This window comes from Hippopotamus amphibius, chromosome 8, assembly GCF_030028045.1.
Source record: "Hippopotamus amphibius kiboko isolate mHipAmp2 chromosome 8, mHipAmp2.hap2, whole genome shotgun sequence".
NCBI classification, from domain to species: domain Eukaryota; kingdom Metazoa; phylum Chordata; class Mammalia; order Artiodactyla; family Hippopotamidae; genus Hippopotamus; species Hippopotamus amphibius.
In genome coordinates, this window is record NC_080193.1 from 346,365 (window position 1) to 368,014 (window position 21,650).

Below are 21,650 nucleotides of genomic sequence, written 5' to 3' on the forward strand. Positions count from 1 at the left end.
TGTGTTCTGTAGTGTTTCAGATGCTCGTGGGCTCGTGACGTGTACGTGGGGGGTACCCTCGGGGCCATCGCGTCCAGGGCCCAGGGCTGGCGGATGCAGTGCCCCAGGAGAGCCAGTGGGAAGCCGGTGGTTAGCCCAGGCCTCAGAACCCTGGGGCCTGTGGCTGGGGGGCTTCCTGACAGCCGGGGCCCCCGGCAGGGGTGTGGTCGGGGGAGGCCGGGGAGGGGGCCCCAGGCAGCGGTGCAGTCGGAGCCCTGGTCTTGCTCCCCCTCGTGGGGCCCGGCTGGCCTGGACCTGCCCCTTGACCTCCGCGCTTCCCTTTCCTCACCCTGAGGAAACGCCCCCCCGGGGGCTCTGACCAGGGTGGACCGAGGGCCACCGCATGGGTGTTTCGGGGGGAGAGGTGTGAGGGAGGGGTGGGGAGCGAGCCGGACCTCCCTGTGATGCCTCCCGGGGTCAAGGTCAGGGAGGCCCCGGGCCCGTGCGGGACCTGGAACCAGGTGGGGGGGGGCGGGGGCCCGTGCCGCCCCGGCGGGCCGTGCAGAGGCTGCGGTCAGGAGGAGGTCGGGTGCCCACTGCTGGGGGAGCAGAGCTGGGGGCAGAGCTGGTGGGTGGCCGCTGGCCCGGGCCTTCCCCGGCCTCCCCTGGGGTCCCCGCCCTGACTCGGTCTCTGGTGGCGCTCACCTGCTGCTGCCTGGCCTTCCAGCCGCTCAGCTGGGGAAGAAGGTGGCCGTGGTGGACTACGTGGAGCCCTCGCCCCGAGGTAGGCAGCCCCGCCGGGAGCCGCGTGTCCCAGGGGAGAGGGGGTCACGTACAGAGGGCGGCCCGGCCCCGGACAGCTGCCCGGTCTCGGGACAGCGTCCTGCTTCTCGGGGAAGCTGCCGTCGCTGCAGTCTTCCTCGTCCTCCTGGAAACAGTCTGAATGCACCGTGGGGGACGCGTCCGCGGGGCGGGTGCACCTGGGCGGGTGGGAGTTAAAGTGGCTGAAAGGACCTGGAAGCAGCTGTGGAGCAGGGCCAGCTGACGGGGCGCACCTGACCTGCGCGTGTGTGCTCCCCCCGGCACCTGGTGGGGCCACCTGGCCCCTGACCCGTGTGCCTGTGCTCCCCCTGCCCTCCCCAGGCACCCGGTGGGGCCTTGGAGGCACCTGCGTGAATGTCGGCTGCATCCCCAAGAAGCTGATGCACCAGGCGGCGCTGCTGGGGGGCTGGATCCGCGATGCCCCCCACTATGGCTGGCGGCTGGCCCAGGGCCCGCACGACTGGTGAGGGCGCGTGGGGGGCCAGCCACTCCCACCAGCTTCACAGGAGCCGCGGGCGCGATTCTCCCCGGGGGGCGCCTCTGGGCCCCCCCATCGGGCCACGTGCGGAGACCTTTCGGGGATCTCCCCGCGGGGGGTTGCACACCCCCGGTGGTGCCTGGGCGCTGCCACAGCACCAAGGACGCCCCTCGAAGGGTGCTCGGCCGAAAGGCCACGGTGCTCCGGGCCCGGCAGGTGGCCCGTGGTCCGCTCAGAGCCCCTCGGTCTGAAGCCCCAAACCTGGCCCGGGGCGGCCGCCACGGGGACGGACGTCACCGTCCCCTCCTTGAGAAACGTCTGGGCGTTTCTGTTAAGGGCTGTTTGCCCCTCGCGGCCTGTGGGGGACCTGCCGACACGTGACACCTGTGTGGTGGTTTCAAGCATGGTGCTTTGTGTCAACAGGCGGAAAATGGCAGAGGCCGTTCAGAACCACGTGAAGTCCCTGAACTGGGGGCACCGGGTCCAGCTGCAGGACAGGTACCGACAACCGTGCTAGGCTCGGGGTGGTCGCGGGGCGCGTGAGGACTCCCCAGGAGGAGGCGGGGCCGTGAGAACCCGGGCTGGAAAGCCCAGTGGTTGCTGCAGGGGTGCCTGTTCCCCTGGCCTCACGGACCCCTCCCTGTTGGTGGGTATTTTGTGAGGGAGGGTAGCTGGGTCCCCTGGGGGTCTCACCTTCGTGGTGGAGCATGTCCAGGTGACGGGACTCACCTTGGGGGCGGCCCGGCCACCTCTGTCCTCACGTGCGGGGGCTGTGCTGGGGCCCTCGGGCTGCCCCTGCGTGCAGCAGTGGTCCCTGCGTCCCAGGGATCCCGGGGAGGCAGCAGCTGCGGCCCAGGCTCCCCCTGTGGGTCCACACGCTCCTCTTGCCCCCCGAGCCGTGGGCGGCCCGCGCTCACGTTGTTGCCATCTGCCCAGTGCTGCCTGTTTAACCTCGAGGGGTGCCTCGTTTGCAGAGGAAATGTTTCAACAGCCTTTTTTTATCTTGCAGAAAAGTCAAGTACTTTAACTTCAAGGCCAGCTTTGTCAACCCGCACACAGTTTGCGGTGTCTCCAAAGATGGGGAAGAGGTGAGCACCTGCCTTCCCGTCCCCTGGAGGCCAATCTGCGGGCCTGGCAGGTGGACCCCAGCTCTGCGCGGCCTCAGCGCCATCCTCCGTGCTGCTGGGATTGATACAGCGTTCCCCCGGGGCCAAGGCCTGGCTAATTCTTTGTGAAGGAGGAAGTGTCTGCACCAGGCTGCCCGCTGCTCGGGTGGCCGCAGCCCTGCAGTGCTTCGGGGTGGGGGGGGGGTGGGGTTCCGGGAGACCCCGCCCCCGCGCGATGCTGGGTAAACTGTGACGCGCTTGGGCTCAGAGGCTCTCCTGCCGGTCTCCGGACCCCTGACGGGGCTGCTGCTGCAGGGTCTGCACTGCAGGGCAGGGGCTGTGACCGGGAAGCCGGTCGAGCTCTCGCGTGGGGACCGCAGGGCACCCAGCAGACCACAGCTCTCGGTTTCTTCTCAGACTCTGCTTTCGGCCGAGCACATTGTCATCGCCACTGGAGGGCGGCCGAGGTACCCCACGGAGGTGAGTGTCCTCAGGAGCCCCCCACCCCCGCACACCGTTCCTGGTCCGGTGACGCGCACGTCCCACTCCCCCCTTCTCTCCAAGCAGCCCCCTCCTCACAGCTGTCACTTTCCGCTGCCCGTGCTCTCGAGTCCCCTCCGCCGAGCCACGTCCCTGCGTCCCCACGTGGCTGAGCCCCGAGAGCGGCTCTCGTGTCCCTCAGCCGCTGGGCCGGCCACGCCCGCCCGCCTCCTGTCCCAGCATCACTTCTCCTCAGTCTCCTTTGCTGATTCCTCCTTTTCAGCCTCAGAATGTTGGAATGTTTGGGACTTAAACCTTGTTCCTCCTCCCCCCCCCACCGCAGATCTTTCTCTTTACTTGACGTGAAACTCACATACCATAAGATGCACCCTTTTAAAGGGTACGGTCCACGGGTTCTCGTTTAGTCACAGAGTCGTTCAGCCATCGGTCCCACCACCAGGTTCCGGAACGTTTCATCCGCCCAGGGTGAAGCCCTGGCCCCATCACTCCGCCCCCTTCCCACCCCCGCCAGCCCGCGCTCTGTCTGTGTGGATTTGCCTGTTCTGGACGTTTCACGTGAGACTGGCTCCCTGCGCCGAGCGCCACGGCCTCAGGGTCCCCCGGGCGCAGCCAGGAGTCGCCACCTTGCTGCGGCTGAGTGGTGTTCCGCGCGGGGTATGATCTTCTGTGGTCCACTTGCGTGGTGGACGGGTGATGCTGCTGGGGGCCCGTGTGGACGCGCGTGTTCCCTTCTCCTGGGCAGACACCTGGGGGCGGAGCTGCCCGGCGCCGGGGTGGGGGGGCGGCCGCACCCTTTCCCCCTCCACCTGCGGTGCGCGAGGTTCATCTTCTCTGGTTTCTTCTCGTGTCTTGGGACGTTTTGCTGAAAGGTGAACATTTCCAGTAAAATGGCACATTCACGCTGAAAGCTAGGGTCTCCCTCCGCTGTGGGATTGTGTTCAGTGCTGCTCCTCTGTTGGGTGATTTTTCTGAGCTGATTTTGTAAACTCTTTATTCTGTGTCCTGTGTGGCTACTGAGGTCTCTGCTGTGTGGTCACCTAGTGCCTGGACAGAGATGTCCTTAAACACCAGACCTGGGAAATCCCCCAGTCTTTGTGAGGAGCCCGCCCTTGGCGCTCAGCCGGGCGGGGGACGCTGCCTTCGCCTCCACCTCCTGCTTGTGCGGGGCCTGGAGGCCCGTGCTCAAGCTCCCGGACGCGGATGTAGGTCCAGACGAACAGGTAGAGAGGGGCCAGGGCCTGGTTCTCTGTCTTCTCAAACTCTTATATCCGAACCTCCGTCCAGTCTGTGCTTCCTCTGGAAACGGGGCGGGGCACCCAGGGACGTTCACACTCCAGTCCTCAGGGCCCCGACCACCCCCCCCAACGCCAGCCCAGCAAGAGCAGCCTCCGGGGGACCGGGCAGCTGTGCCAGGTGGCCCTGGGCGGGCATTGCGGCTCCACACGATGGGAGGGCGCTTGTTTCCGTGGCCACACAGACAGGGGCCAAGCGGTGACCGTCAGTGACCCCTCACCCACAGCCGGGCCCACGTTGTCTCCACGCAGAGCTCCTGACGGCCGTGGTCAGCTCGCGGGACCCAGCGATCAGCTCCGCTCCGCGCCGCACGCAGCTGCCGGGATGCCTGCGGGGGGCCTGGCCGGGCCCCGCCCTGCTGTCCACTGGCGGGGGCGGGGGTGGGGTGCAGCGGGAGTCCCGGGTCCTGGGGAAGCTGCTCAGTGGCCACTCTGCTCTCCGCCGCCGCCCCGGTGCCTGCCCAGACTTGCTGCGTTCGGTCCCTTTGACGTCCAGACCTTTCGGTCTTCCCTGGGCAAACTTAAGAAATTCCTGGCTTTATTTTTTTTGCCAATTGGAACCGTAAACTGTTTGAAATCCATTTCCTCCCTCCCAGCACATCTGACTCTCAGGGGCTGCAGAGAGGGCGCGTGTCCTGGGCCCCCACCTGCTGGGGTGACCTGGACGCCTCCTGGGCACAGGGCCACCATGCTGGCCCTCAGGGCGCCTGGCCGGCCACATCCAGCCTCCAGCCTGGCGCCCCTGGGAGCAGCCGGGTCACCTGTCCCAGAGACCACACCTGAGGAGGTGCAGCCACTGTGCGCGGGTGGCTCCGGCCACATTGTGTCTGCAAACTGGGGGTCCTGGGGCGGCAGGGGATGCGGGCCTCACGGGGACCCTTCTTCCCGGGTAGGTCGACGGTGCCTTGGAATACGGGGTTACGAGTGACGACATCTTCTGGCTGAAGGAATCCCCTGGAAAAACGTAAGGCCTGGGGGCGCCCAAGGGGCCCCTCCCGTGCTCACAGCCTGGCGGGTGGCGCGCGGGGCCGGCTCCCCATAGCGTGTTCTTTCCCGCCCACCCGAGGGAAGGGCGGAGAGCCTGGCCCGGGGCCTGTTTGGGGCCCGTCTGGGGCCGACGCCCTCCCAGGACTGTGTCCCAGAGCGTGGCCGGTCCTGTCCGGGCTGCGGGTTTTCACCAGGGTTCCCGGGAGTGCGTCCTCAGGGCCATCTGGGCGGGCGGGCACCTGGGGGAAGGCGCTGGGCCCCCTCTGGCCGCAGTCACAGTCTCCACTTCCATGCCTGTCACCTGGGCGTCCCTGAAATCAGCAAAGCCTCGGGGCCTCGGAAACCGGAGCCGAGCTGTGACGCCAGGCCTGCCGCGACACGTGCCCGCCCAGCCGCCCAGGGCCCGGCTTCCCTCCTGGGCACCGAGGGCCCCTGGTGCGCGCAGGGAGTGCAGAGGCCAGCAGAGGGCGGCAGAGGCCCAGCCGGCGGGGCCGCGGGGCCCAGGACGTGCGCGCGCGCGCGGCGGCGAGCGTGCCTGCGTCAGCGCGCGCGCACGTGCGGGGCCGCGCCTGAGGAGCGTGCGCGTGTGTGAGCGCGTGCGCACGTGCCGCGGGCTCCGACGTCCTCGCGGCCGCGGCCGCGCGAGGTGGCGGCTCCGGGCCGCGCGCGGGCCCCGCTGGCTGCTCTCTGCGCGCGGCCCTGAGCGGCCGCGGTGAGCGCCCGACGGGCCAGTCCCGGCGCTGCTCGCGCGTCGAGGGCGCGGTCGGGGCGGTGCCCGCGGGCGCCTCCTGCCCGAGGGAGCTCGGCGTCGCCCCGGGCCCGAGGGGACGCGGGCCGCCCCTGCCCCCGGGGGGGCGAGCAGGGCCGCCTCCAGCCGCCGTCGGGCCCCCCGGCCGCGGCGGGCGCTCGCCTTCGGGCTTTGTGAGGTCCCGTCTGCCGTGGGTCCTCTGTCCCCCGTCGTCTCGGCCCGGTCTGTGGCCTTGTCCCTGACGAGGGGGTTCCAGGGGGGGCCGGCGTGTTCGCGCGACGCGGATCGCCCTTCAGAGGTAGCGCCCGGCTGCGCGCCCCCGTCCCGCGCCCGCTCCCCGGCGTGTCCCGCCCGCCTGCCGCCGGGGCTACCGCCCCGCCACGTACGCTCACGGCCGCAGGTGTGCCCGGCTCGTCACGGCTGGGAACGTGTGCCACCTGCCGACGCTGGGCATTTGTCTTTTGAAGCGTGGCTTCGGCTTTTTCCCACTTGGTGGCTGTTAGAGCTCCTGCGCGTTCAGGGGCTCCGTCCCCGCGAGCCCGTTTGTCACCGAAGCCCGGGTTTCCCGCGGCGCCTGCGGACGCGCACCGTCTTCTCGTGCGCTGACTCCCCCGGGGGCCGGCGGTGTCCCGCCAGCCTCTCCGGGGTGGACCCTGGACGCGGGCGGCCTGCTCGGGGCGCCTGTCTCGGCCGAGGCCGCCCGTGTCGCCCGGTCGTCCCTGCGCATCCCTGCAGGTCAGCGGTTTCTGAATCCCGGTCTTTTGTCAGATCAGTTCCAGGGTGTTTTATTTTCCCTCGTTTGCCGTGTCCCCGTTTCGTTTCGAGAGCCGTGTCCGGCCTCCCGCAGGGGCCGAGGTCTGGCGCTGGCACCGCCCGCTGCTGCCCGGGGCCCGGAGAGGCCGGGAGGAGGCCGGGTGCAGGGGCCGCGTGCTGGGGCAGGGCCTGCGCGCCGGCAAGACAGCCCCCGATATTGGGGTCAGGAGAGTGTTTATTTTCTTCAGAAAAACACATTTAGAAGACTTTTTTTTTTTTTAAAACTCTTTCGTTTAGAGGGAATCTAGGTATGTTATTGTTTAAGGAAAAAAGTGTTTGCAATGTATCCGTCACCCGTTCCGTCCTGAGCATGATTTATGTGAGGAAATGGTTTTTTTAAAAATTAAGCTGGAGATACATCCCCGTACGATGCTTCTGTGAAACGCAGCTTTTGTGCCGAGCTGTGAATGCAAGTTGTAACAGTGTGATACGGGAGTCAGTGTTTACTCCTTACATTCCTGCGCGCAGTCAAAATAAGCCGGAGGGTCTACAGTAGCATTTCTGTATTTTATCAGCTTGGGCTGGGCCGGGGGGCCTCTGCTCACACTCGGAGGGGCTGTTTCTGCCAGATTTATTTGCCTTATAAATATTACCCGTGTTTATTTTAACTCGCCTTTAAAATGGAGCTGAAATGAACGCGGACCGAGGGCCACCCCCGGCCCTGGAGGCCTCCCGAAGCCGGGCGGGACCTTCCCACTTGGCCCCAGCCAGGAGGCCAGGAGGCCAGGAGGCCAGGAGGCCAGCCGGCGGCCGAGGTAGCCCAGCGTGCCTGGCCTCAGCCTGCAGCGGCGGGGCTTCCGCCTCGCCGCTCCACAGGGCCCGCGGGCTCTGCGGCCTCCCGCCTTCCTCCCCATGATGGGCTGCAGGCCGGGGCTGGACCGGCCTTCAGGGGCGTCACCCGGAGAGGTTGGGTGGCTGGCAGCTCAGGCCTGGCAAGCCGGCCCTCAGCCTCCCCCCTTGGTCCCACCCGCCTGTGCCCCCGAAAGTCTTGGCGCTCTTTAGATGTCCTGTGTCCAGCTGCTCCCGTGGGCCCCAAGCTCTGGGGCCCTGGCGTTTCCTGCGCTGCTGGGACGGCCATGGGCCCTCGTGCTGTGTGGGTGCCGCGCCCCCACCCCCCACCCTGGGGAGCGGATCGGGGCCTTCAGACTCGAGAGGCAGGTGGAGAGCCCTTTAAGCCGGGGCTTCAAGGCCTGAAGGAAGGCTTTGTTTCTGCTTCCTCCTTCTCCAGACTCCAAGAAGGAGCCAGCCCTGTGATCAGGCTAATCCCACAATAGCACCGCCTTGGAGCGCAGCACTCGGGGCTCCAGAGGGCACATGGGGGCTCCCCGCGCGCGCACACACAGCCAAGCAGGTGCTGGCGCAGCCCCGCGGGGAGTCCTGCTGCCGCGTGAGGCCCCTCCCCCAGGTCCTCCTGTGGCCAGTCCCTGGGCCCCACCTGTCCCTGTGCCCCACTGTTGCCAGGCCCCACCCAGGCCGAGGTCTCCTCGGTGGCTGGCAGAGCCCATCTACGGCTTCAAACCTGCCAATAAAAGCGCAGCACCCAGTCAGGCCACCCCCACCCCACCCCACCCCCAGGCGTCAGTGCCCGGCTCCACTTTTGCTCTGTTCTCACTCGCGTCCACTTGAAGGGAACTCTCTGGTTGAGGTCTTGGATCCCGCACTTTTTGAAGAATAATACGTATTTGATAAGTCGGGGGCGGGGGGAGTGAAAACCAGCACTGTTGACAGTCTTTCCTCTTGGAGGTGAGAGGAGGCCCAAGGTGACCACTGGGGCCGGTGGGCGCCTGCCCGCTGTGAGGTTTCAGCCGCCCGCACGTGGTCAAGGACGCCCCGAGGCCTGGCCCCGCTGGCTCCGGCCTCCCACATGTGCCCTCCGTTGCTGGCTCAGAGCCAGGAGCCTGGGGATGGGGGCACTGTGACCTTGAGGCGGGAGTAGAAGGCCCGGGCGCTGGGGGGGGCTGCATGGGAGGAGCTGGGGACCTGCACGCACATCCCTGCCTCCCTGTCCCACTCTCTGCCCGCCCTCACAGGGCTTCGGGAGGTGCCCGGGGGCTGTGGAAACAAGATGCTTTTGCCAAAATCAGGGACCGCATGGCTGCATTGCCTGGAGCTGGGCTGTGGACTGCAGCCATCTCTCCCCATCTCCCCAGCCCCCAGAAGGGTCTGCTCTACAGAGGCAGGAAGGCTCAGACGCGCAGGACAGCCCGGCGGGCAGGCAGCAGGCTCCCCGGCACCTGCACGGCACGGTCACCCAGGCCGTGGCCACCCTGAGCGGGAGCACAGCACTGTGCAGTCAGCACAAATGCTGTTCACTGGTCCTTTTTTTAATGAATTAATTTACGTATTAATTTCTAAATTATTTTTTAATTTGCTTATTGGCTGCGTTGGGTCTTCGTTGCTGCCCATGGGCTTTCTCTAGATGTGGAACGGGGGCTACTCTATTGTGCACGGGCTTCTTGTGGTGGCTTCTCTTGATGCAAAGCATGGGTTCTAGGTGCGTGGGCTTCAGTAGTTGCAGCACATGGGCTCAGTAGTTGTGGCTTGTGGGCTTAGTTGCTCCACGGCATGTGGGATCCTCCCAGACCAGAGGTCAAACCCGTGTCCCCTGCATTGGCAGGCGGATTCTCAACCACTGCGCCACCAGGGAAGTCCGCTCTTCATTGGTTCTTGCGTTGGGGCAGAATGTTCAAAGAAGCTCAAGCCTATTTGCGTTCTAAGTAACGCGTCGTTTCACATCTTAAAGAAAGGCTTGTCCTCGTCCCCGTACACATCGAGGCGGAGGAGGGCAGGCTGTGTAACGCTGAGCACGTGCACACACAGACGTGGTACGTGTGCCTCACACGCTGAGCTCCCCCCCTCGCCCCGCACGGAACACCAGCACGGCCCTGTCCCAGCTGCCGCGAGGAAGCACGTGCTGGTTGCTTCCCGCAGGGCGCCCACCGGCAGCAGGGTTTCCCGGGACGTGCCGCTGTTTGCAATGGAATTATATCATTAGTATCTGCCGGGATCAGGGCTGACACCTGCTTAGGCATCCTGGCCTCACCTCCTCTTGTTCAAAGGCTGAGGGGTGATCTGACAAGCCCACCCACACGCTACCAGGGCTGGGAGTCTCCGTTCTGCATTCACGTCTGTGCACGTGTGTGTGCACGCGTGTGTGTGCAGGGCGTGCAGGTGAATGACAGGGGAGGGTCTGCTGGGTCCCAGCGTCCTGTGTCCCCCTCCCTCCGCTACCCTTGCTCAGGGTACTCAGGCCTGTGTGCGGTGGGGCAGGGTGGGCCCCCGCCTGGCGTCCGTGGTCCCCGAGTGTTCTGCCCACAGATGGGGCTTCCAGGCGCCGCCCTCTCTGGTTCCAGCCTGGCTGCAGGAGGTCCAGAGGGGCCCAGGCGGAACTCACCTTAGGGGAGGAGGAAACCCCTCCCGCCGCTGCCGGCTGAGCCTTGTCCACGCTCATCCTGCCTTCAGCCCCGTCGCAGGACCTGTGGTTTTGTCACCAGCCACTCGCTCCTTCGCCACCAGGCAATCTCCCAGTTCAGCGGCTCTGTTGTTCACAGCTGGAACTCTGGGAAGTGGGTTCTGTACCTTGGGACGGCCTGTTTGAACCGTTAGCCGCAGGGACTGGCAGCAGTCACACGTCAGCTGACAGGCGCCCTGCACGGAGGCTGCTGGGCCCCGTCCCCCTCGGAGCCCTACGCGGGGTGGCCACTTGCATCCCGGTGGCCACGTGTGACACTCACCTCTCTCTGTCTATCCCTCTGACAGGTTGGTGGTCGGGGCCAGCTGTATCTTTTGCTGCGTGCAGGTGACAGATGGACAGACGGCTGTGCTCACCGTCCTGAGAGTGGAAGCTCGGGCCCCAGGCCCCCTCCCCGACCCACCCCCCTGCACTCCCTCCCGTGGGGCGTGCCCTCTGCCGCCTGGAACCAGGCACTTACAGGCCCAGTCAGGGCAGATGACCTGTGCTGGGGGGACAGTTTGAGGTTGACCTTTGAGGCTAGGGCTTCCTGGAGGCTCTTCCTGAGCTGCTCACTGGCCGGCAGCTGAGCACAGCGGTGAGGTGGGGGTCCTGCCTGGAGAGCATCCCCACTCAGGCCAGTGCCTTCCGAGGGAGCAGTAAACGCAGGGAGGGTGGAGGGTGCGCCTGAGGGGAGATGGAGGCGCTGCGGCCCGGGCGCCGTCTTCTGTCCTCACCACGTGGGCCCCTCAGTGAGCCTCCAGGGCGTCTGGACAGATGCCCGTGGGCGCTGGAGGAAGCCCCCACCTTGCCCTGGATGTGCATTTGAGAGGTGGGGGTAGGGGGCTGGTGCCGGAGCCTCCTTTGGGCTGGAGGGGGCTGGGGGCCGCTGGCAGGGGCCCCGGGGGTCTTGCTGCCTGGCTCTCGATGTCACAACCCGTCAGCGTTCCTTAGCGTGCCCTGGCAGACGTGGCCCTGGAGTGTGCTGGCTTCCTTACTGGGCTCGGGCTGGATGCCACCGTGATGATACGCAGCACGCCCCTGCGGACCTTTGACCAGGTAGCCCCTGGCTGCCCCCTCACCTGAGGCTCTGCTCTCCTGAGGGCCTGCGCCCTGCGCCTGCCTGCTGCCCCGACCCGGGCAGGTGCGGCTGTGGGCTGGGAGTGAGCTCTCCGTCTTTAGCGACTGACCCCTGAATCACGTGAGGAGACGGTTGGTGAAATAAACACCTGCCATCGTGCGGCAGCGAGGGTCCGCGCGTGGCGGGCGTGGCAGGGACCGGAGGGACACGGTGGGCTCGCGGGCCAGCTCACGGGCTGCGAGGTCAGGTCGCCCAAGAGGAAGCGGCCGGCGTGTGTGGGCAGAGGCGCTGCCCCGGGCCCCTTGCGGAGCCCTTGGGGTGTGGGGGGTGCCGCCCTCCAAGGGCAGCGCGGACGGGGCGCAGGCAGCCGCCCGGCAAGGCCCTGGGTGGCCGTCGCGGGGGACAGCAGCCCGGCCACCCTAGACCGGAAAGACGTGAGGCTGCACCAGGCCCCCGCGGCCCCGCCGTCTCCCCGCGCAGGGCGCAGGGCGCAGGGCAGCGCCGGCCCTGGGGGCGCAGCTGCGTGGGCCAGGAGGGAGGAGCCCTCTGCACCTCTTGGAGGGACGCGGACGTGCCCAGCTCCACACCTGCCGCGGACCCCCCCCGGCGGGGCCGGGCGGGCAGAGAGAAGGGGCGCGTCGCTTCCACTCCAGGGACGCCTCGGTTCACTCACCTCTGAGGAGCGTCCAGAGGTCGCGAGCACCCTGACCCGGGGCCCGGGCCCTCAGACGTGGAGGGGTGGGGGGCCCCCGAGGCTCTCCGGGCTCGGCCCTCCGCGCCGCCGAGAGCAGGGGCCCCGGGCGGGGGCCGGCCTCTGTGGGGCCTCCTGGAAGAAGGCGAGGGCCCCGACCTCTTCCTCTGGGGCGGCTCCCCCTCGGGCCTTCCCGGCCGCAGGGCCGGGTTCTCTCCGCAGGCCTCGGCGGGGACACTCCCACCGCCGCGCGGTCCTCACCGCGCATCTCCTCGTGCTTTGCAGCAAATGGCGTCCTTGGTCACAGAGCACATGGCAGTTCACGGCACCCGGATCCTGAGGGGCTGCACCCCCTCGAGGGTGGAGAGGCTCTCAGATGGGCAGCTCCAGGTCACCTGGGTGGATGTCACCTCCAACAGGAAGGACACGGGCACCTTTGACACCGTCCTGTGGGCCGTAGGTAAGGAGGCGTGGGATCGCGTGGTCGTGTGCGCCCTCGGGGGACGGAGCGCACCCCTTGCCTTGGTGTCTGCGGCCGGTGAGCTTGGAACCCTGTTTCCTGATCTGTCAGCTTGCGTGTTGAACGCAGGGACAGTCAGGGTCTTGTTCTCACGTGTTTCCAACCCGCGAGTCTCTCTGTGCCGAGCCCGGTCACTCATCCCCGCCCTGGGCCTGGGCTCCGAGTCCGCGTGGCCGTCAGACTCGTGGTCTGGCTCCACACCGCTGGACGGCTCTGCCCAGCCCTCAGAGGGCCTGTCCCCCCAGCGTTTGTCCACCCTGGCGGCCCAGGCCCCCCGTCCCCTGAGGTGGGCCCCGGGGAGCTGCGTGCTTCTGAGAAACCTGCTGTTCCTGAGATGCTCAGGCTGGTTGGAAGTCAGAAAATGCAGCAAGCTCGGGAGGGGTCAGCGCTTCGCTTTCGAGGAGCGAGGCAAAGATCTGAAACGCCCTGGGGTGAACTTAACGCCTCTTGACCGAGATCCGCTAAATTACCAGAGGAAATGTTCAAATCGTAAAAGTAAATTTTATGTAGGTTTATTTTGATGAGCACTATGGAGACCCAGAAACGTAAACTGATGGTTAGTATTTTAACGTCCGTTCTAACCGGCCAGGTGGCCAGTTCCCCCTCCCAGCTGCACCCCAGCCTCCCCCTTGGTCCCGGAAGCCTCTCCCTGGCCCCCGCCGCCTTTGGACCGAGGCGCAGGCCTGCAGCCAGATGCCTTCGGCTGAGCCCACGCTGCTGGCAGCGGCCGGAGGGTCCTCCCAGCGCCCAGGCGGCCCTGGTGGGCAGCGGGCAGGGCCCCGGGAGCCCTCCCCCACCGGGAGTCCGTTTTGTTTGCTGTATTTTCAAAAAGAGCATCCCCCAGACGGTCTGCCGGGTGTGATTGATGCTGGGGGTGGAAGCTTTTCACAGTCCTTGGCCTCTGACCTTGCTTCCCGAGGCGGCGCTGCGGCGGCGGGTTCCTGGCACGCCTCCTGGGGCTGCGCGGGCAAGTGCTGGCGGGGCCGCTGCTCCCGCCGGGTTTTGTAAACATTCAGGAGCTGCGTCCCAGTTTCACCACCGGGAATGTTCTCTGCCCGGTTACCTGGTAAGCCTGGAACCAGGCGCTGTTTCTACTTACAACAAAGGGTGATCCCGCAGGTCAGAATGCGCCGCCCTGGGCAGCCGGCCGGGGAGGCCCAGAGCTCGCCCCGTGTGGGCCCCGGCCGCCGGCGCCGCGTCCACACAGCCGGGCTTGACGTGTTAAGGTTGAAAAGGGAAGGACACGCCTCGCGCCCGTGGACGGCCCACGTGGACGGCCTTGGCACAGACACCAAGGCCGGCGGACGCGGGGACGGGCCGCGGGCCCTGCAGTCAGCCAGCCTCTTCCTCAGCGGCCTTGATCTCCACGCGGAGGATTAAACACATTAGCAGCTAAGGCGGGTAATTGCTGTGCAGGGGGCCTGCTCATTGTTTGTCTGAGTCACCCACCCACACCAGGTGTCTTAGATAACAGGCTGGGAACGGCAGGAGGAGGATTTCCTGTCTGCAGATGTGCCGATTACGCTGCTGAGTGAAGACAGTCAGCCCGCCCGCCGCAGGCTCGCAGGCTCGGGGTCGCCCGCGCAGTTAACCACTTGTGGCCTGGAGCCTGGCTGTGGGGGCGCCAAGCGGGACGGCCCGGCCTGGAGTGGAGACCCCGAGCAGGAGCCCTCGGCTGCGGTGTCGCTTCCTCTTGTTTTAAAGAGCGGAGCATGGTGGCCTCGGGAAAACCAGGAGCCGAAACGGTTCCGGGCCCCTCAGCACCTCCGGCCTCCAGGGAAGGGTGCAGGCTTGGGGACGTCCATCCCTGGGCGGCGGGAGCCCTGCCCACTGTCGGAAGAGCCCAGGGGGCCGTTGTTCCAGCTTCCAGGCGACGCAGGGGGACTCAGCCCCGGAAACCGTGTCCTCTTCTTCAGGCTTTGTCTCAGCAAAGAGCCATGGCGCTTACCTGTGTCACGTCTGAGCCTTGAACGTGGGGAAAGGGAGCCTGTGAGGCCTGACTTCCCAACTCCATCCACCCACCACACGGAAGCCCCCACCACGAGCCTCTCCGAGCACAGTCCCCCCACACATGTGTACGCGTGGACCCCGGCCAGGGAGGCAGGCAGGGCCCAAGGACTCAGTGATGGGGGCCTGAGTGTCCACGATGCCTGCGGCTGGGGCCCGTCCTCCATCCAGGGCCACCACCTGGAGATGGGGGAGGAGCTCGTAGTCTGAGCGCAGATGCAGCCCACTTGGGGCAGCCTCGGGCCAAGGCCCCCAGGCCTGCCCCCTGGGACCGCATCTTGCCGTGGCTGCAGGAGACCCCTGTGTGGCTCTGTTCTCCTAGTGGGGACTCCACAGTGGCCTGGCTGTGACCCCCGGGAGTGTTGCCCGGGGTGGATCCTGCCTCCTGGCCCTGCGCCCGGGGCTGCCACGCACCCTCGCCAGTCTGTCTGACTAGACCCCGCGCTCACCCGTCACACTCCTGCGGGCACTTAAATCTTTCTTGTTGCACAATCCCCCCTGCCCGTCGGGACGTGTGCTCCAGGGAGGCGTGAAATTGGGGGGATCACCTGTCTTCCTGTAACGGGCGGCGAGGGGCACATGGAGGGCGTGTGTCTGGTTGTCTGCGTCCTGTGTGCCGCCGAGCAGGTAGCAGTGACCAGCTGGTGGTTCTCCCAGTGCAACCAGCGGAGGTCGGCCTGGCCCAGCCCAGCCACACCAAGAGCTCTTGGGCCCAGAGCTGCCCCAGGTGTCCCGCGCGCTGTGCGCGGGGCGGGAGGGCCGTCCCAGCTCTGAGGCGCCGGGGGTCACGTGGCCCCCCGAGGGGCTCCGGCCAGCAGGCGAGGGGCAGCTCCAAGGGCAGGGTGTGTGGACGGCGCCTCTGAGGAGGAAGCCGGGCTGTCTGCTTGTACCTGGGATTCTAGTGCCCTCGCTTTTTGTCGTAAATACGGCAGCGAGTCGCGTGTTTTAAGGAAGAAGCACGTACAAGGCAAGGAAGCCACAGGGACGCGTGCAAATGAATGGAAAGGGCAGCTCGGCTCTTCTCAGGAGGAAACACAGCTAGTTAACGTGTGGCCAAAAAAACACTGAATTTTGCTAGTAGTCAAAGAAGCACGAATTCAATCATCACAGCCCAGCGCCCCCACGCCCACCCCGGGCATCCCTGCCTGTGCGGAGCCCCCGCTGAGGAACAGCTGCCATGCCTACCCTGGGGGCCCGCCAAGCCCGTGTGAGGGCGAGGGCGGGCAGCCCGCCTGCGGGCCGCGCCGGGTGTGACCGAGACTTGCAGGGTGACCGGGATGGGCTCCCCCAGTCGCGGGGGGAGCGCTGCCTGTGCGCAGGGCACAGGGAGGTGGTTGGAGGACGCTGTGACCGTTGCCACGTAAGCCCCGCCTGGGCCTGAGCTGGTGGCAGAGCGACGGGCCGCTGGGTCGCCCGCACCCCTCCACGTCCATTCTCAGTCTTCCTCTGGGGCTCCGGGCCTGAGCTGAAGGGGGGCTGACCCCCCTGCTCTGAGCACGAGGGGGCCGCGTCGCAAAGCACGTGGGCCTGTCCCTCCCCCCGTGGCCCCGTCCAGGGCCTGCTCACCCCAGGCCCCGCCTCCACGGCCCAGCTTCCAGGCCCCGAGGTGCCCGCGGCTGCCCCAGGGGCTTCGCCTGCTCTGGCCCCTGCCTGCCTTCACTGTTCACCTTGGAGGCGTGAACGGAGCGCCTGCTGTGTGGGGCCCACCCCCATCCATCCATCTATGCTTCGGACCCGTGGCCTGGCTCTCACATCCCACATGCTTCCCAAGTTCACGTATGCAGGACGTCCTGAGACATTCCAGCTTCAGGACAGACCACAGAGGCCACCAACTCAAGCACGTGTTACCGTCTCCTGTTCCTACTTTCAGATTTATCTTCTTTTCCTTCGGGACCTGGGATGTGGTTTGCTGGCATCTGCAAGGTGTGTAGTTACCATAGTTACTGCAGGCGCAGGAGGAAGCGCTCTTGACCTCCTGTGACCAGCCAGGCGGGGGCAGGGGAGAGCGCAGGACAGCGTGGCTGGTGTCAGAGCAGCTGGTCCAGGCGCTGCCAGCTGTGCCCTCGAACTCTCCAGCCCCAGCCCAGAGCGTCCCCGCGGGGCGCGGGGCCTGGGGAGGAACCTGAGGGCTGAGCTCTGAGCCCCTGCCTGAGGGACTGCCGCCTGCCCAGCACACGCCCTGCAGTCCTGCCGGCGGGGCCAGCTCCTTCCGCACTGAGAGCACGGTCCAGCCCCCTCCCAGGTGCCCACTGGGTGCCCAGGCGCCCTGGAAGGACGCTGGCCGGGTGGCAGGTCCCACTCTGCGTGCTCACAGGCCTCCATGAGGACCGTAGCGCCAGCATCAGTGCCGTCAGGAGGCAGGGCCCTCCCAACCCGCGGTGCCTGCATCTGGCCTGACGGTGAAGGGCGCCAGCCCTTGGCCCCCGACCCCTGGGGCACCACGTGCAGAGGCCGGAGCTGTCGGCTCGAGAAGCTGGCTTAGCTGAGCCTGTGTTTTGACTTCCCACCAGGAGAGCAGCTGGAGACGTAAGGCTCCCCTCCCGGGCTCCACCAGCCGCCACCCGACCTCCAGGGCCCGAGCCCTGCAAGCTGTGGGCACCAGGATCGCCCTGGGACGGGGAGAGAGGGCTGTGAGCAGCTCAGCCGTGACGGGGCCAGGGCTGCCCACGGAGCCGCCCGCCCCCAGAGCGGGGTTCGAGAGGTGACTGCCCCCAGGACGGTGGCTGTGCAGCACGGGCTCTGGAGGTCTTGGGGCTGGGGCCGCCCGGGGAGCGGGGCGAGGCCGTGCGCCGTGTCTGCCTCTGGGTGGGCTCGCCCTCCATGGGCCCCGGGGAGACGTCCGCTGCCAGACACGGGGACACGAGGCCACAGCGTGGCCTGCACACGCAGCTGGTGGCAGAGAGAGGTGAACCCGCGTGGAGCGCCGTCCTGCCCCGCCCCAGCCTGGGGAGGCCCCCCCTCCGGGAAGTGCACGCAGGGGACGGCCCCAGGGTCTGTGAGGCCTGGGCCCTGTGTTCCCATTCGTCCCCTCCGACCGACACCTTCAGAGGCCGCGTGGTCCTGTCAGGCTGAGCCTGTGGCCATGCTGATTCTTCACGTCTGTCGCTCCGCCGCGTGGCCTGGGGTCCCTGGCCCCTCGGAGCCTGGCCCATTCAGTGGGGAGGGGCTTCGGGACCACAGTGTGGGGCTGGGGGCATATCGTCCTTGGTCGCGGCTGCTTCGACACCGTTTCTGTGGTCAGAGTCAGGAACTTGTGTTTTCTAAAAATCATGAGTTTCCAATTCAAAGTTGACGTGATGGGGTTTGAACCGTTCTCTGACTGACGCGGAGGCCCCGTTAGCACCTTTCCTTGTTGGGACGCGACCCTCAGAGGTGCAGTTCTGATGCGGGTCCCCGGTCTCTCACGTGTCCTGCTACAACAGGCCCCCTTGTTCCAGGTTGTTTACGGGTTATACGGATTTTTTCCACGTTTCCTTTACTTTTATATTTTGGATGTCTGTGTGTATTAACTGTGTATGATTTAAAAAGCCAGAATTGCATCATAGGATGTGTTTAGGGGATCTTGTTGCTGACTCTCTGTGCACCTCATTTCCTCCCCATTCCTGCTCCATCCTTTCATTGAGCCGCTGTGCGGGTGAGAGTGTGTGTGCGTGTGTACACACGTGTGCGTGTGTACACACGTGTGCGTATACACACAGACATACGTGAGCAGGCATTGGAGGCCCTTGGTGCTGTTGGTGCTTGCTGTTTTACCAATTCTAAGTGGATGTTCTGAGAAGGGTTTTAAACAAAGCCAGGGATCTCAGTCAAAACTGCTAATGAAGACCTCCCAGCCTTGCTGTTTGCGTCCTTCAGGCCGAGTTCCAGCAACCAGAAGTCTGAACTTGGAGAAGGCTGGTGTGCGTACCAACCCCAGCTCTCAGAAGATCCTGGTTGACGCCCAGGAAGCCACCTCCGTCCCCCACATCTACGCCATCGGAGACGTGGCAGAGGTATGGCCTGCGCCCACGGCCACTCCCTCACCCCGTGCCCCCGTCCTCCCCGTCCCCCCCACCCTGTGGCTCACACGGGCTCTGGGCTGAGCCCCCGGAGAACTTGGCCTCACGCCCACCTCCACGCCCTTCCCCTCTGTGGATGGCGGGCAGGCGGGCACCGTCTGCAGATCCTGCCGTGACCCTCCTCGCGGGTCAGCTCTGGGGAGCAGTCGTGTGTTCACGTAGCGTGGCACGGCCTCAACCTCCTTGCCTCGTTTACTTCTGATCTGGGGTGGTCGGTACCCCCGTGAGCCCCGGCTTGGGAGGCATCGGGCAGGGGCCCCGCAAGGCCGGGGGCTGCTCGGCCCTGGGCCCAGAGCCTCAGGACCCATCGGCCTGCCCTGCACGTGTGCAGCATGTCCGGGGCGGGGGTCCCGATTACAGGCCCGGCCCCCAGACCCAGCAGGCCTCTCGGCGGTGCTGCCACAGAGCACTGTGAACCGGGGTGGGGGGTGGGCTCAGAACCGCAGAGCTGTCCCCTCACGCTCTGGAGGCCTGAATCTGAGGTCAGGGCGTCGGGGCTGCGCCCCCTTCTCTGGGGAGGACCCTCCTCTCCTCATGCAGCTTCTGAGGCCCCAGGCGTCTTCACGGGCATCTCCTCTGGGGCCTGCCTGTCCCTGGATTTTGGGCCCGCCCGAATCCAGGCTGACCTCACGTCAGTCCTCACCTTAATGACACCTGCAGAGACCCTGACCTCCCAGGAAGGGCAGAGTCTGAGGTTCAGGGGAACGTGAGTTTGGGGGTCCTGTTAAACCCGCCATGGTGTTAATGTACGTTCGTTCTTCAGGCATTGAGCACTGGGCACTTTTCTGGGTTTGGGGGTCACTGCAGGAATAGACAAAAGTCTCAGTCCTCGTGGAGGTGATGTAGGGGTCACAGGTGACAAGTGAGCTATTTCAGGTGTCAGGAGGTGCTCGGTGTGGGGTCAGAAAGCTGGCAGTTGTCACCAGTGCGGCAGGACCTGCCGTGGCTGGTGATGGGCGGGGGGCTTGCAGAGAGCATGGCACACACGTGGCGATGGCGGGGGTGGGAGCCACGCGTGGCAGGGCCTCCCTGCGTTCCTGCAGGGCCAGCCTGCTCCTCTGTCCTGCAGACAGTCTGTGCCGCGGGGCAGCCTGGCCCGTGTCCCCATCGTACCAGCGGGGTCGCCCCCACCGTGGCCCGTGCTCAGACAGCTGCCCCGTGAACCCAGGCTCATGAGATGCTGTGTGGAACGCACACCTCTGTGTTGCGACCCCGGGGACCGCTCGCTGGGTGCACCAGAGTGCCGGCCGCTCCTCCCGCCATGTCGTCTGGCCACCTACTCGGCCCATGGGTGTGGACGAGGCTTCACACGTGACCGCTGCCCCGGGGACCTGGCCCCTTAGCCGGGCAGGGTCGTGTATGAAAACACTCACTGTTAAAAGTCACTCTGAGCAGCCAGAAGCGTGAACCCCCAGGGAGCCGGCGAGGGGCGGCCGTGGCTTGGGGAGACTGTGTGCCATGTGGGCCGTGTCTGATTAGTCAGGCTGGTGGAATGCACGGCCTGCCTGCTCGGCTTTATCGCCGCCGATCTCCATTCATTTCTGGAATGTCAAACAACATCTGCATTTCCTGCTGCTGCAGGGGTGATTGGCAGCCGGTCCCAGGCCGTCGCGTGCGGGGACAAGGGGGCTGTGCCACCCCTGCTCCCCAGCAGGACACACCCTGGGGCAGAGGCCTCCATGGGGCCGCGTCTGAACGGGGCTCCGTAATGGGCTTGACGTGCTGGACCCGCTGCGTGTCAGAGCCCACGGGTGCTCCCAAGCCCGTCGGAGCCTGCGTCCCGGTGGATGTGAACTGGCGATGGTGGCGGGGTCCCTTTTGAGATTTGTCACGGGGGCAGCTCTCCAGGGTCACCGACGTGAAGGGGTCTTGGGAGAAGCCGCACGTGGGTATGGGCCGCGTGGCCGGGCTCATTAGCAGCTCGCCCCTTTTCCAGGGAAGGGACCGTGACCACAGGTGTCTCCCCAGAGCAGGACAGAGGGGAGCACACGGGAATAACAGAGGGAAACTGCGTCTGGGGGCTTCTGGGAGGGACGTGACCTGCTGGGAAGCTGGTTTCCCCACTGGGGGCCGAGCCGAAGTAACCCCGTGCTCCCACCTCGCAGGGGCGGCCAGAGCTGACGCCCACGGCCATCATGGCCGGGAGGCTCCTAGCCCAGCGGCTTTGCGGTCAGACGTCAGACCTGATGGACTACGACAGCGTGAGTGCTCCCGCTCTTCAGACGACAGGTCCAGCCTGCGGGAACCGCAGCGCGTTCCGGGGGTCCACGTGCGTCTGTGTGAGCGTGTGCGTGCCTGTGTGTGAGGTGCAGCCTGGGAGCAAGCGAGGGGGTCGCCCTCCCGGGGACTGGCCTGCAGCTACTGCTTTCGGTGTCCCCCAGTGGGGTCTTCACTCTGGGGCCCCGGGGGCGTGCCTGACCCGGGCCCGCCCTCCAGGTCCCCACGACAGTCTTCACGCCCCTGGAGTACGGCTGTGTGGGGCTGTCAGAGGAGGAGGCCGTGGCTCGCCATGGAGAGGGGCGTGTGGAGGTGAGTCAGGGCCCCGGAGGGGCGGCCAGGACGCAGGCCCACGTGGCCCCCCAGCCCGGTCGTGGCCTCCCCCCAACAGAGGCCTGCGGGCGAGCAGGAGTGTTGGCCCCCTGCTTCCCGGGGCCTGCAGCTTGGCAGGGCGGGGCGTGGGGCCGGGAGCGGTGGCTGTGATGGCCGGACTGTGGGCGGGCAGGTGGGACCGAGGGGCCTCTCGGCGGCAGCCCACCTCAGTGGGGTGCGTGTCTGCCTCAACCAGCAGGCTCCTCCTGCGCTCCGACCTCCACCCGCCCTCTGCCCTCTACCTGCCTCCACCCCTGCCCTCCTGCCCCGCCTGGCCCCGTGCTTCCCCTGCGCGTCGGGTCCCCGCGGCCTCTGACGGCCCAGACCCGGACGTCCCCCCTGGAGGAGGGGGCTCAGCATCCCTGTGGACGGGGTGCCTCTGGGGTCTGCTTTGGCCGCAGCGCGCGCCCCAGGCGGGCCGGGGGGCTGTGGCTGCTGCGGCAGCTGGCGGGCGGGCCGGGAGACGGAGTGCCCGGGAAGTGAGCCCCTGGGCTCCCGCGCCTGCCCCGTGCCCCTTCGCCCCGCAC

At 66.6% G+C, this 21,650-nt stretch overlaps 1 protein-coding gene across 7 annotated transcripts in view; it reads left to right on the forward strand.

Annotated features, from left to right (window-relative positions):
- The window catches only part of TXNRD2 (thioredoxin reductase 2), a 29,762-nt gene that overhangs the window by 4,943 nt on the left and 3,169 nt on the right, over positions 1-21,650 (forward strand). For 4 of the 7 annotated variants that reach the window (XM_057744090.1, XM_057744092.1, XM_057744093.1 and 1 more), the window contains exons 3-14: positions 707-763; positions 1,123-1,264; positions 1,703-1,777; positions 2,289-2,367; positions 2,803-2,865; positions 5,072-5,142; positions 10,486-10,505; positions 11,145-11,236; positions 12,235-12,409; positions 18,332-18,468; positions 20,640-20,735; positions 20,971-21,063. In XM_057744090.1, coding sequence (XP_057600073.1) covers positions 707-763; positions 1,123-1,264; positions 1,703-1,777; positions 2,289-2,367; positions 2,803-2,865; positions 5,072-5,142; positions 10,486-10,505; positions 11,145-11,236; positions 12,235-12,409; positions 18,332-18,468; positions 20,640-20,735; positions 20,971-21,063 — 1,100 coding nt within the window. Of the gene's footprint in view, positions 1-706; positions 764-1,122; positions 1,265-1,702; positions 1,778-2,288; positions 2,368-2,802; positions 2,866-5,071; positions 5,143-10,485; positions 10,506-11,144; positions 11,237-12,234; positions 12,410-16,346; positions 16,400-16,986; positions 17,178-18,331; positions 18,469-20,639; positions 20,736-20,970; positions 21,064-21,650 lie in introns of those variants that run through there. The other 3 variants (XM_057744096.1, XM_057744094.1, XM_057744097.1) reach the window with 3 other exon arrangements.